This window comes from Spermophilus citellus (genome assembly GCF_964194105.1).
Source record: "Spermophilus citellus genome assembly, chromosome: 8".
Taxonomy (NCBI): Eukaryota; Metazoa; Chordata; class Mammalia; order Rodentia; family Sciuridae; genus Spermophilus; species Spermophilus citellus.
In genome coordinates, this window is record NC_138189.1 from 132451670 (window position 1) to 132466558 (window position 14889).

Below are 14889 nucleotides of genomic sequence, written 5' to 3' on the forward strand. Positions count from 1 at the left end.
GCCAACACAAGAGAAACCATTTTAGTTCCAGGCCAGACAGCTCTTGGAATGTTGCTCCTCCTACACAACCATAGAAGCCATTGGCCAAGTACCTAACCAAGGACTTACAGAAAGCTGCAGAATCACAAGGAGCTTCCTCTTGCATCAGTTAACACGTGGGGACCCAAATTCTTCCAGAGGTCTCATGTCCACCTGTCCCAGGGCCTCACAGAGGTACCAGCTGTGACTCACTCCATGTCCCCTGCAGTGTTTGTCCACAGTGTGAGCCTTGGCCAAAGGACTATTTCACAGAGAACGGGAACCCAGCATCCCCATCACTAGTTTCATTGCTGACCAATTCTTCTCCCCCTATTTCTACTACCACAAGGTGTTTCTGACTTAGGAGATCAGGATCCCAGTCCCAGCTGTGCCAGGTCCAACTAAGTGACCTGTCTCAGTTTACTCCCAATTTGTTCCAAGCCTCAGACGCCGCTTATGACAACAAGCCCAATGAATCATGCATACTTTCTCAACTGCCTGAGTTTTCTGCAGATTGAAAGACGGTATTCCAAACACTCTGAAAACATAAGATGTTATATATTAAGATTTTAAAGACAGAGAGGTGCAGATTCCTGACATCGTTTGTGCTCCCAATGGACCTCCCAAGGTACTGCAGAGTTTCCCTGTCAAGGGAAAACTCCTTTCTGGGTTGCTGGTGCATGTTAAGAGGCCTTGGGAGAACTGGTCTGGTAAGAACTGAGGTGGAACTCTAGGATGGCTTAATCTAAATCTAGATGGGCAAATCCAGGGAATGGCACTTCCATCTTCTCTACTTCCCTTTTTTATTGTCTACAGTTTCCAACTACCTCTCTTTAAAAACCTATCTCCCTTTTATTCTTTTCTTCATCTCCACTTCTTCAAAAGAGAGGATATAGGAATCTCTACCTCCTCGTGGTCATTATGCTTGAGATGCATAGGTCTAAAAAACTCAGTCTAGAGTTTCAATTGGAATCTGCAAAGTTCTAGCTCTGGGATTTGAACAAGTCGATTCACGTCCCTTAGCTTCACTGGTTGATAACGTCAGCCATCTTTCAGAGCTCTTGTGAGAAGAATATGCCAAGAGAAAACAAGTACAACCCAGCTACTACTTCACTTCTAGACTTCCCAACCACTTCTTGACTTCAAGTAGGAAAAGGTTGCTTCTCAGTCCTCCTCCTACGTGAACTTTCTGGACTATCTGACATGCTGACATCCCTCCTTCGAGTCCTCCCTCACATGGATGTCTTCACACCCCACTCTCCGGTCTCTGCTGCTACCCCTTTGACTGTCTGGTGCCTCCATTATTCTCCTTTCTCTTGTCTCCTGAATGCAAGGATTCACAACGGTTCTGTCCTTTGCTTCCTTATCTTCTTGCCTCACCGTCCACCTGAATGGCTTTTCTGATACTTAGACATCATCACTATGTCAACAATGGCCACCATCTCTCCCCTTTCCTAAATATTTCCTATAGATTTATCACAGGTACCTTGAATTCAGAGTATCTAAAGGCAATCTCTATTCCTCCCCACCCGGCTGCTCTTCTTATACTCTCCCCGTTGGCTGAAGGTGCCATCTTTGTTGGCTGGGGAGCCAGTTTTCAGGCTTCCCTTTCCCTTACTGAGACCAACAGGTCGTCAACTCTGTTCTGCCGTCTCTCTCTTCCTCGCCATCCCTTCTTCCCAATGCCAGTACTCTGTTTTAAATTTATTTTTAGCTGATACATAAAAAATTTTTAAAAACTGTACGTAAGTACATGGTATCATGTGATATTCCAATACAATACACATTGTATAATGTTTAAATCAGATTAAACATACCTGTCTCCTCAAACATTTATCATTTCTTTATGGTGAGAACATTTAAAATCTTTTCTCCTAGATTTCTGAAACACAGCACATTACTTTTGCCTGTAGTGATCCAATTCTCCAACAGCACATCAGAACTTCTTACTCCTATCTAACAGTAACTTAGTACCCAGTGACCAACCTTTGCCCATCCTTCCTTCTCTGGTAACCACCATTCTACTCTCAACTTCTGTAAGATCAACGTTTTTAGATTCTACATGAGTGAGATCATGCTGTACGTGCCTTTTATGTGCTTGGCTTATTTCAATTAATCCTATGACCCACAGTTCCTTTCCTGTTGCCACAAGGGACAATTTTTCATTTGTGTTCATAGTTAAATAGTATTCCCTGTGTGTATACATACTACATTTTCTTTACTCATCAGCTGGACACTTGGGGTGTTTCCATTTCTTGGCTATTGTGAATAGTGCTGCCATGAACACTGGGGTGCAAAAGCCTCTTCAACATACTAATTTCCATTGGATACACACCCTGTATCAGATGGCTGGATCATATGGCAGTTCTATTTTTAATTTTTTGATGAACCTCCATACTGTCTGTACACTAGTATAAACCTCCATTTTCTCTTATCTAAATTATTTCCAAAATCTTGACATCATCCTGCCTTTCTTCCTCCTCCATCCATCCCATTCTTACCAACTCTACTCCCAGTCAAGAAATCTCAACTCACTGTTGCTCAGATTGTCAATAGTTCACCCCAGTCTGCAAAACCAAGGCAAACAGTACAGCATAGCACCAGGGATCTGCCACACTCTGAATTCAACTGCTCACAGATCCTCAGATATACCACCCACTCACTTCCACCAATACCTTCAGTATGGTGTGAACACCTCCTGTTCCAATACCTCCCTCTGGAGCAAAGAACAGGTTTACTGACATCCTTGGAAAATAGTATTTCCCTCCAGAGCAGAGGGACTCCTGGCTATTATAAAAGATTATAGTTTCCTGTAACTGCCTGTCATCTGCAGGTAACATCCAACACTCTTTGCAATGGCCTCGGGAACTGAAGCTCAGGGAACCGCCACAAAATGCAGTACTCTTGACTACTCAGCATGATACCCTGACTTTTGTCTCTGGATCTGGTAGTCTTGTGTCTTCTACCAGTCTCCACGACACTGTGCAGAATAACTTATTAACAAGAAAGAAGCACAAAATCTCAGACAAGAAAGTTGCACAAAATCAGAGCATTCACAGAATGAAGCTAATTTTTAAGAATAGCAACCATATCTCCACCACCGTTCCTACAGGACACACACAAAAAATGTTGCCATAGATCCATCTAACACACGTCTAGCTGGGAATGGGTAAGGAAGAGCTAAATAATAAATGCACTGATGTAGCTCCATTTTTAGTGGCAAAATCTTACTAAATTAGAAGAGTCTTGAACGCAAGGAAAAAGTTTTTTTTTTTTTTTTTTTTAAACAAGACTCATCTTTTCACTAAAGAGATGAAAACATTAAAGGTCTAATGATGCCTCACTGCTGCCATCTGCCTCTCTGCCTCAGATCAGCTACAGCTTCAGGTACCAAATCAATTCCAGGCAAAGGGAACAATCTCCTTTTCCTTTTCTGGTTTTGTTGTTGCTGTTTTGCTTTGTTTTGTTTTACTTCTGCAGAAAGCTGGAGGTAATGGGAGAGCCATGGCCTTCTTCCTGAATCTCTTCCCTTTCTTTACTCTCGATATTTTAGTGCTCAAACATCCACAAGACACTGAGGAATAGGAGGTTAAAGGCCAAAACAGTTCATTTTGCACTGGTTACAGAAGCCACCTAAAATTGCTAGAGAAAATGAACTCAGATGATTTATTTCCCTATGTAAATTGCTATTAAGGAAAAACATTAAAAGTTCCTTAGTCCTCCCAGAACCTTCAATCAATAATAGGACTAATTATGACTGGCTTCAATGATTAGATTTCACTCCAAATACGCAACTCAGTACCGAGGACTCGATATGTACCAAGTCCCAAGCAGCCCCTTTTCATTCCCATGATAAACCTGTGAAGGAGACACTGTCATCAGCCTATTTTGTAGATAATAAAATGGAGACAAAGAGTAGAAGAAAGTAACTTTCCAGAACTTCAGGGTCAGTAAATGGGGAAACTCAGATTGCGATCAAGATCAACTTTTTTATTTTTTATTTTTATTTTTAGTTGTAGATGGACACCTTCATTTTATTTATTTTTATATGGTGCTGAGGATTGAACCCAGTGCTTCGTAAGTGCGAGGCAAGCACTCTACCACTGAGCCACAACCCTATCCCCGCAATCAATTTTTGAGATCACACTCTTCAACAGTATACTCAAAGTGCAGAGTATTACAATAAAATATCATGGATATTATCAGAACTTAGACATGCAAAACCTAGTCCATCCTAGTCTGTAACAAGAAAGCTTTCCCATGTTCCCTAACAACACCTCCAGCACTCTGACAATACACCATTGCCATTCTCTTGACCCCGCCTGACCTCAGACCCCAAATATGCCCAGAAACAAGATGATTTATGTAATAACTGTATAAAGTTCTACTAATTTTCTGCACTCCTGTTCTGGGGATGTGTTAAAGATGGAAAAAATGTATAAAACCATAGGTAACAAAAAAGCCAAATTGGAAATGGAACAAGGACAAGACGAAAGTTGAAAGTCATAAAGCAAACCCTGAGTCACCTGGAGGTGGGGGACCAAGCTGGGCATACCATCTCATAGGGAGTATGTACCCCTATTAATTCAACTCAGCCATTAATTAGGAAGCTAATAGCTTTTCAGAGTTTTCCTAAAGTGAGTAAGATTACTAATTGAGAAAATGAATATTCAGTCCCGATTTGCCTGGACTTAGTATTTCAATTTTGTATTTGCATTTCTGCAGACACCACAAGACTTTTCAGTTTCCTCCCACATAAGACTGTCCTGTGTTTCCACCCACACTCACCTCACACCCATTCTGATTAAAAAAAGAAACAGTGAGTGAGAAACTCTAGTTTGCTTTCTGGAAATTTTCTGAGGACAGCTGTTCTCTATTTTCTTCATTTTGCATGGAATTTGCCCTTGGCAATTCAAGATTAACAAGCAATCATGGAAAAACATGTTGCAACTTCACTTTGGGGGTCTTCTGTCCCACATGCCCCAAAGATTAATACTGAAATCCACATTATCTTCTCCTGCCAGGACCCATCTTGAGACCCCACACCACTCCAATGTGCTCTGGAAGCTCCTTAAGCCAACTTCATTAAGATTTTTCCAAAATCCAAAACTCTGCTTTTCAAAGGAAGAGAAATTCACTTTTACATGTGACAAATAAGGACTGTCACATCTTATATGTGGCTTCCTACTTCTATCCCATGAATTCACAGCTTGTTAACAATGCTGAATTTGATAACTGACAGCTTGCCTAGACCGACATTTTAATGCCATATTCTAGAAAATTGAAGTGAATATTCAAATTATGCACATATGGAACATTTTTAAAGAGAAACTTTATAAACAAAAGTGGCATACAAATTTAGTTTTAAGTCATAATGACTCTAAAAAATAGCAACTAAAAAGATGTTTTTAAGCAAAAGAATCTTACTTTAGTTTTGCTTATTTTTACAGCACACACACCTGAAAATTAGGTGCCATGCATGTCCAGAAAGGGAAAATATACTAGGAATGGCTCCATTTTAGGAAGGGGATTTGAGGAAATTATACAATTATACTGCAAGTTCTGAAACCATGAGTCCCTTTCATAAGTAATGTGCTATACCTACGTCTAATATATTAGCCATAATTCGGAAAGATGCTCACAAATTCATGAGTTCATAAATTCATGAAGGTTTAAAAGCAAATCCTACAGGTGTTATGTAAAACTACTAATTCCAACCACACAGAGAATAAGTTTTCCCAGTAATTTTACAAATTATAAATTGGTCAAATTGCCAATATAGCTTTCTAGTCTACTCTCTGAACACTTTAAGAAAAAGCAAGAAGTTACTGAGTTGCTTACTATGTGTGTGAAGCACTATGTCTACAAAGGAGTAGAGGCGAGCAAGGGTAAATAAGGCATTTTCTCCATTCTAAGCAAACAATAAAGTCCCTAAACCAAAATAAATGAAGGAAATATAATAATCAATACCAGGCAGTACAACTGCTAGATGAGAAAGAATTTGCACATTTTGAGACAAAACAACACAAAGGAAGGATGGTTGGGGAAATGAAGACACAAAGACCATCCACCATGTACAAAAACCATCTCTTTCCATTTTTACCAATCGGAGTGGAGGGCAAAGAGTGGGAATAAATATACTAATTATTTTCTTTTTTAGAAACTAAGGGTCTGAAAGGTTAAGAATCCTTCAAAATGCATCTTATTTCACCACTTCAGAGCTTTATCCTGAGAACTTTTTTATTTTTATTTTGGTAGGGGCGAAGTATGGGGTTGCTCTACCACTAGGCTACCTTCCCAGATCTGTTTTATTTTGAGATGGGCGTCTCACTAAATTGCTGATCATCTCCCTACTTTGCTGAGGCTGTTCTTGAACTTGCAATCCTCCTGCCTTAACCTCCCAAGTCACTGGGATTACGGGCATGTGCACTGCATCATGATCAAAACTTGACAACATTTTATCACCCAAAAGTGAGGCAGACCCTGCATCAGAATGATTGGAGAGCCCCCCTTCTTCCCACATTCCTCCCCTCTCTGTCTTACATAACAACTCTTAGATCCAGATACATCACATTCTTTGAAACACCTCTATTTTCTCTTCCTAAGATCCTTCCTTCTAATACTCCACATACTTGTTAACCAGGACAATTCCTCTTGTCCACAGAACTCAAGTTCAAGAGTGGGTCCTCCAAGAAGCCATGAGTCAAGATGTATCAGAGTTCCAGGAGGAGCAGAGGAGAATGCCACATCTGTCATCATTCTCCAGAGACAAGGGCAGAGCAGTAATTTCCTCAACAGAGAGCCACAAACCACGGTGGGTGCCTGTTAACATTCATGTTCAGCAAAGCCAAGGCAATGGAAGAAACCATGTACAAACTGTTAGTATAATGGGGAATTTTCCCACAAAGGGACAAACCACCAGAGGGCAGCATATCCCCAGTGCAGAGATAGGAGGATAGATTGGAGGTGACGCAGCTGGCACCAACCAGAGCTGCCATGAACCCCTCTGAATTTGCCTGGGATTTATCTACAAAGTATTTGACATTTGAATTGCTCTTGGCTTTCAACACACTAAAACAGTCTCTTTTAGCCATGTTATTTCTTTTAACCTTCATTGAGGATAGAGGTTCTACTCTACGTCCATATGCACTCTCCCATAACTCCCAAAACTACATGGATTCATTAGGTAGGCCTTCATAAACCTTCTCTCCTGGGAAATTTCCCATGGCTACTTCTATTCCCCAAAAGCAGAAAATTAGAAGATTTTGCTGTCCATTTGACTTCCCTATTTTTTTCCCAGAAATTTCTTTATTTACTTATTTTTTAATTGGTTGACTTCCCTATTCTTATTTAATCCCTTTGGAAACCAGTACTATCAATTTTCATTCAACAAATCCGAACTGAGCCCAGAAATGTTCATTTTTAAAAAGCATCCCATGGTGATCTTGTATGTACCATAAAACTGCCATGTACTCTATTTTCTTGATAACTTGTTTCCCAAAAACTTGAATATAAGATTCCCTACAGACCTCAGACCTTCCATGTCCAACCAATTGCTAGATATGACTAGCAGAACTTCAGCAAAACCACTCAGATACTGTCTGCTATCTACACTACTGCCAAATCCGTCATCTGGCTCACTCATGGAGCACTCTGCCCTTAGCAGTATTCTAGGCATCCCACATATGGCTACCAATCCTAGTTTCCCAGCACCCTTACCACAATTAAATACAAATACCTGCTTTTACTGTTCTTCTATGCTTCCTTTCTTATCAGATTTGGCTTGTCTTGTCTTAGGAGCATACTCTGCACCCACATCCTTGCGGTGGGGGGTGTCTCTACATGCCAAAATATGTGACTGACTTTTAAATCTAAGGAAGCCCATTCCCAAACACATTGCTCAAATAACCAAGTCTTTTTCAACCCATTAATGTGCACTCAAGATTCTCTTTATCCTGCAAACTTGTAAGTTTTATCTTATCACTTGGTATACTTCAATTGTTTCTAAATCTCTATTCTGTCTACTATTACTGGATCAAGGATTATATGTAACCAACCTTTAATATGTATCCCAAAGGCACTGAGCAAGACTGTGATTGCTCAATAAATACTGGTTAACTGACTGGAGTCAGATTAGAACTAGGACTAAACTATGATAGGTCATCTGTTACTGAGGGAAAGAAAAGAACATTGTGCTATTCTCTTCAGAATGTTTCTATTTTGTCTCGAGTTTAGGTTGGGTTATTTTTTAAAAGAAGTCAAGAGAAAAGCTTTCCATGTAATTGGACACTCAACAGGATAATTGTATGTTCTATTTCCCAAATACACAAGCCACATTTTCAGGACAGTGGTTCCCAAACTTTGCTACTATATATTAGAATTACCTTTGCTTTTCAAAGGAAGAAATTACCTAGGGAGCTTTGTAAAACTTCACTTCCCAATTCACATTCATTAGCAATCAAGTCTGATTAGAGATGAGAGCCTGACACCAGTATTTTTAACAGTACCAACTGATAAATGTGCAGCAAAGTTTGGAACTAATTGTTTTTGGAAGTCCTTCAACTCAGTATACCTATGGCACAGTTCCCTTCTGGTGGGGACAGTACATGTTATTAACAAATATTAGGTAAATGGATGAAGCTCAATGGAAGTGACTCCCACATGCCATAACTTCATAGCAAACATCGCTATATAAATGAAGTATGAGCTATTCATTGATTCTGATATGTAACAATGAAATTTGTTGCCATCTCAAATTAGAATAACTGCTACATATACACATACATATCTTGTCCTGTTTGGGTCTATGTGGTATGCTATATTAATTATATATCATATATATGTTATATATGTTGTTGAGGATATGTTAGTATGTTACAATACTGAAAATGTTCTTAGGGGACTAAATTTTAGACATTTGTCGATGCTTTGCAACTGTTTCAGTAATACCACAAGAAAGAACAACACAATATCAAATGTTATTTTTTCGAAAGCACATTAAGTAAAAGGTTAATTGCTTCAACCTAACCATATGAAATGCAAGTTTTCAGCCAATGATAGTAATCTTTAAAAACTAAAAGCAATGATTAGAAAAAAAAACTTGTCAAACGTATTTCATTAAATGCTTCTAATCATTAGGTATTAGACACAAGAAGTACATGGCAGACATTAATGTTTATTAATGGGATACATATTAAAGGTTGGTTCCATATAATCCTTGATCCAGTAATAGTAGACAGAACAGAGATTTAGAAACAATTGAAGTATACCTCAGTTCTCAATCTGTTTTCCAGGCTGATGGTAGGGTTGTGCTTCCCAGACCCTTTGACCCTTTAGTTGTAAGCAAGTGTAACTCACTTCCAGGCCACAGTATCCACTTGCTGGTGCAAAATCCTCCAGAACTACCTCTCTCTGGCAATAAGCAGGGTCCTTGAACTTGGATGGCTGCTCCATAAGCCCAGCAATCTGAGTGATGAGCAAAGCCCTCAACTAATGCCGATGAGTGAAAAATAAGTCTTGTGGTTTAAAGCCTTGGTGACTGGGAGGTTTCTTGTTAAGGAACACAAACTAGCCTCATCCTTATAGACGAAAGCAAGACAATAATACCCATAGCATAAAAAGAAAGCCGATTTGGGGAAAATCATTAAGAGCAACATTTCCTGAAGAAATTTCAAAAATTTATGATAAAAGGCTGAGAGATTCTATGATGTTCCTCAACTTTTTAAATAATATAAGACTGTGGATTCTTTTAGACTATTTTTTAATCACTCCACTGAAAGCAAAAGGTTTCAGTATATGAAGACCTTTGCAAACAAAAGAATTAGGAAGAAAAACATTTTTTAAAAAATTTTTAAATGGGAAAATCTCACGTAAAATGTGTAAGCCCACTCTTCTGTTAAAAACAAGAGCATATTCATGACACATTTATACACAGATTCTTATATATTTGTTCCATTTGCTGTACATAACACTCCACAAATCCACATCTCCCAATCAGAAAGAAAGCCTTCTAAATAGATCTTTATTTGTTCAGGCAGAAGCAAGTATCTATAAAACATACCCTTTGGGAAAAGAATTTATCAAAATTAATAAGCATGCAAATGATACAATTAAGGATCTAACTTAAGGACCTCAGGAAAGAAACATGAATGCTGAGAAATATTAAAATTATAGTAATTTTTAAAGCACTAGGAAAATGACCAAATTTATCAGTTCAACTTTAGTACAGTTTAAAACAAATGAAAATCTTATCCATCAGTCTGAATCACCACTGTAAGTGTATGGGCAAGGCGCTTTCTGTGCCTTGAGTTGTTATCATTGATGGGCAAATTTCCAAAACATAAAACAGCTCGTCTTCATTTATTATCTGACACTCTAATTTTACAGGTAGCAGTCTGGCCTCATAACAAAGACCTTGTTTTGACAGAAAAATGTGAAGACACTGATTCATCCCACTAGGTCATCCAAAACAGGACTGGAATAAACAACATGTAAGAATGAATTAAATATGTCATATAAATAACTGATATCTGGCATGAGCATTCTGTATGAAGACATTTCATGCAATAACACTCAACCATGCAATGCATATTTTAAATGGACTTTTAGATTTTTACATACCTATAGCCTTTCATGAGTAAAATGATTCACATTACCTCGTGTTTCAACAGCACTGATGCACTTTCTGAGAATTGTGAAACCCATCTTATCCAACTGTGCATCTGAAAGAAAGTGATAAAATATTGAAGGCACAAGCTATTAAAAATACAAACAGTAAGTGTTGGCAAGGATGTGGGGGAAAAGGCACATTCATACATTGCTACTGGGACTGCAAAATGGTGCAGCCAATATGGAAAGCAGTATGGAGACTCCTTGGAAAACTGAGAATGGAACCACCATTTGACCCAGCTATCCCTCTCCTCAGTCTATACACAAAGACTTAAAAATAGCATACTACAAGGGCACGGCCACATCAATGTTTATAGCAGCAGTAGATGAATGGATAAAGAAAATGTGGTATATTTACACAATGGAATATTATTCAGCAATAAAAGAGAATAAAATCATAGCATTTGCAGGTAAATGGATGGAGTTGGAAAATAAAATGCTAACAGAAGTTAGAAAATCCCCCCAAACCAAATGCCAAATATTTTCTCTGATATAAGGAGGCTGATTCATAGTAGGGTTGGGAGGGAGAGCTTGGGAAGAATAAGACAAACTCTATATAGGGCAAAGGGGTGGGAGGGAAAGGAAGGGGGTATGGGGGTAGAAATGAGGATGGACTGACATGGACATCATTACCCTAAGTACATGTATGAAGACACAAATGATGTGAATATACTTTGCATACAACCAGAGATATGAAAAATTGTGCTCTATGTGTGTAATATGAATTGTAATGCATTCTGCTGTCATATAAAACAAATTAGAAACTTTTTTTAAATATTGAGGGCACAAGTATTTATCATATTTCTGTTCCTTATAAAAATAGAAAAATATTTAATTGAATTCAGTTTTCATTCCATTGTTTTAAAAAACCTAAAGGCCATTTATTTCCTGTGTAAATATATAAATGAAAATCTTAACTATTTTGAAGATCACTTGCTGGAACAATAGGATATCTATCACCAATTTATTTTTTTAAAAAGCTCATAATATAATGTAACTTCTTTTAAACAGTTGAAAACAAAATGAGGAAAGCTATCTAGAAAAGATGAAATTTGCCAAAAATTCTAAAGTAGCTTAGTTGAAAAAACCTATACAAATGAGGTATCTTAAATTATTTGAGACTTGAGGGATGCAAATTACTTTTTTTTTTTTTTTTGTAAACACAGGAGACAAAATTTTAAGAGAAGCTTTTTAAAAATACTACTTGGAAAATGAGCTTGAATTAAAAATTTGATATTTTATACCACTCTCCAAGCCTTTAAAATAATATTTTATTATTTTCATAATGGACTAAAAACAGATGGTTCATGTGGCAGAACAGATTATTTTGAAAATACAATTTTATATCTTTTCTAATATGGATGCTTGCCTACGATTAAGCTGGTATATTTGTATAGCTTAATGAAAGCCAATTCTTATTTCAAAAATGAAATCAAGAAAAGTGGCACCCTAAGCTGCTGCATTTAGAACCCAGGAAAGTGTAACACTAATCCCCTGCTCTCAGCAGGAATTCAAGAACAATCTATGGATGTAAACTTCACGTGAAACCCATGGGGCTAAGCTTGAGAATGTTAATGATGAAAATTGAGCAATGGTTTACTGTTCAGGAACCTTCTATTCACAGAGTTTCACAAAAACACAAATATTTCTCTCCCACCACCACAAGATGTGTTTCAGTTTCTCTATAATAAGTAAGTTTACAAAGGACACACGAGAAAAGAAAAAGAGGAAAGGGGAGAATAAGAAGGGAAAAGGGAAGAGGGGAAGGAAAGCAGACAAAGGAAGGGATGTGGGGAGAGGGGTTGAAGGGCTTCAGTGGGTGGGCTGCTTCCTAGGGTCCCCTGTCAAAGCCCTGTGCCAGGCCAGAGCAGGTATCTTCTTCAAGCATTGGCACAACTGATTACGATTATTTTGAATCAGAATCTCCAAACTGTAGACGTCTGATCAGTGTAACCTTAATTTCTCCAAATATATCAAAAGTAAACTCATAAAAAGCCCAGGACATCTGATATTCTTGTCTTATCTCAATATTTAACAGAGTTAGGCAGTACTGCATTTTTCCTCTAACACATACCATGCACATGAAGACCCCTGTCCTAAAGTACGTAAGTGTGTCGAGTGTCCATTTGTTGCTGCTATTTTCTGAGGTATAATGGTAGACTATTTTTGTAGCCCACACTCAGAGGCTGTAAGGATAAATGATATTAAAGTGTGAGAAATGCAAAATTGCCAAAATCAAAATTGAATCATCTGTCCACTCTAACCAAAAAAAGTTGTTAATTCTTAGGCACGACTGCCTGACAGCAACTGTCACTAGAGGACTGTGCCAGAACCACAGGCTTGCAGAGAGGCCACGGCAACTTAATTCAAAAAGTGCTTCTACAAGCATACCTGTCTGTTCAACCTCAGGCTGGTGCCACAAGGACCACACTCCTCATGATCAAGGACTATTGCTTCAAAATATCTGACCTAATCCTTCCTGTTTTGGCATTTAAAAATTTCTCCTTGCCTCCACTTCCTCAAAATCAGCCGTAAGTTACTGTGGTATGCACATTCTCATGTAGTACGCTGCTGTTCCCAAATAAATACCATTACTCTTTGGAGACTAAAAATCATTACTCTGTTTTTACATTGATAGAAGGTAAGGTGAAGAGGATTGGAAACATGGACCTCAGAAACAGCTCCTAATCACATGATCTTGCAATTCAGAAAGCAGATTAGAGGATGCACACCTAAAATGCTTATGCAATTGTTTATGACTGTAAGAATAAATGAAAAAAGATGAAAGAGGGCTCCAGCAGTCCAGAACACTTTGAGTTGGCCTCAGTGGATAAGACAGAGGGTATAGGCTAGACAGAGGATAAGCTAAAAAAGGGTCCAGAAAGAGAGCCACCCCCCACCCCAGCAACAGTAATGGCATCACTAATGAACACCGACTCATGTGAGAAAAAGGGAAAAGAACAGTCACTTTTATAAATTAGCACTTACTTCCTTCGGGTCTCGGGAGGATGGCTCTATTAAAACTGTGGAAGAGCTAGTAAAAGAGAAAGGGAAAACAATACTTTTAACAAATCAGTAAACGTGACTCAAGCTGGCATGCTTAGGACCATGGGAAAAATACATAGTCATAAATTTGATATTGGCTAATGAGATATAACATGAAATGGATTTGGTCTTCATCCACGCTTTGTGGCACAAAGATCCTGAACCCTTGGGATTTCTTAATAGGAGTGTCCTGTTACTCAGAAGGAGTCTTTTCTGATGGGACCAGAGTTTATACAAATAAGGTGACATAGGAGATGGCACCTGGATATAGCCTCAGGATGGGACTGGACAGGACATCCCAAGTGATTAAAGAGCTGGGACTTTTGGTCCCCATTCATTGGTGGGGATGAGGTGGAGATTATGTAAATACTCTGTAAATACTCTGGAAAAAAAAAAGATCTGGTAAACTTCCAGTTTAATGAACACATCAAGGTGTTGGGAGGGTGGTGTTCCCACAGAGTCAAGGAAGCCCTGCAGATCCATCATACCCCAACCCCTTCCACCAGGCTGTTCTGGGGTTGCATCTTTTATAATACACCAGTAAATATGCTGTTTTACCCTGAATATCGTTTAGCCACTCCAGTCAATCACTGAACCCAAGGAAGTGGGTCATGGGAATTCTCGATTTACAACCAGTTGGTCAGAAGTCCAAGTGGCCCAGACTCATACCTGTTATTTCAAGTCAAGAAAGATGTGCGAGACTGAGCCCTTAATTTGTGGGATCTACCAGTAACTCCGGGTTGGTAGTGTCAAAATTGAATTCATTTCTAAGACACCCATCTGGTGTCAGAGAATTGGTCCATGTAGGGAGAACACCACATATCTGGTATTCCTTCTGAGAATGTAGAAAAAGTGAGGTGCTTTATCAGTTAATGATAAAGCATTATTATTGAAGTTATTATTATGAGCTCAGATGCAATGATAAACAGAAAGGAACATCTCTCACACAGGCGTGCCAAAAGAGCAAAAATAAGAAAGGGGCTGCTGTTCTTAATGAACTTACTGAAGTTGTATGTAAATTTATAATTCTCAGTCTTACAGTGACAAGTGGACAAAAAAATCTTCTGCATCCTAACCAATAAGTTGAAGTTCATTTTTTCACTATTTCTAAAATCTGGTGTTTACTTAAATTACATCCAAAATAGCAAGATGGTAATT

General features: G+C 38.5%; 1 protein-coding gene across 3 annotated transcripts in view; it reads right to left on the minus strand.

Moving 5' to 3' along the window:
- ARHGAP10 (Rho GTPase activating protein 10) overlaps positions 1-14889 on the minus strand; it is a 303935-nt gene that overhangs the window by 137779 nt on the left and 151267 nt on the right. For all 3 annotated transcript variants that reach the window (XM_081302994.1, XM_081302995.1, XM_081302993.1), the window contains 2 exons: positions 13675-13720; positions 10674-10739 (listed from right to left, as the gene is read on the minus strand). In XM_081302994.1, the coding sequence (XP_081159120.1) occupies positions 10674-10739; positions 13675-13720 (112 nt within the window). The remainder of the gene's footprint in view (positions 1-10673; positions 10740-13674; positions 13721-14889) is intronic.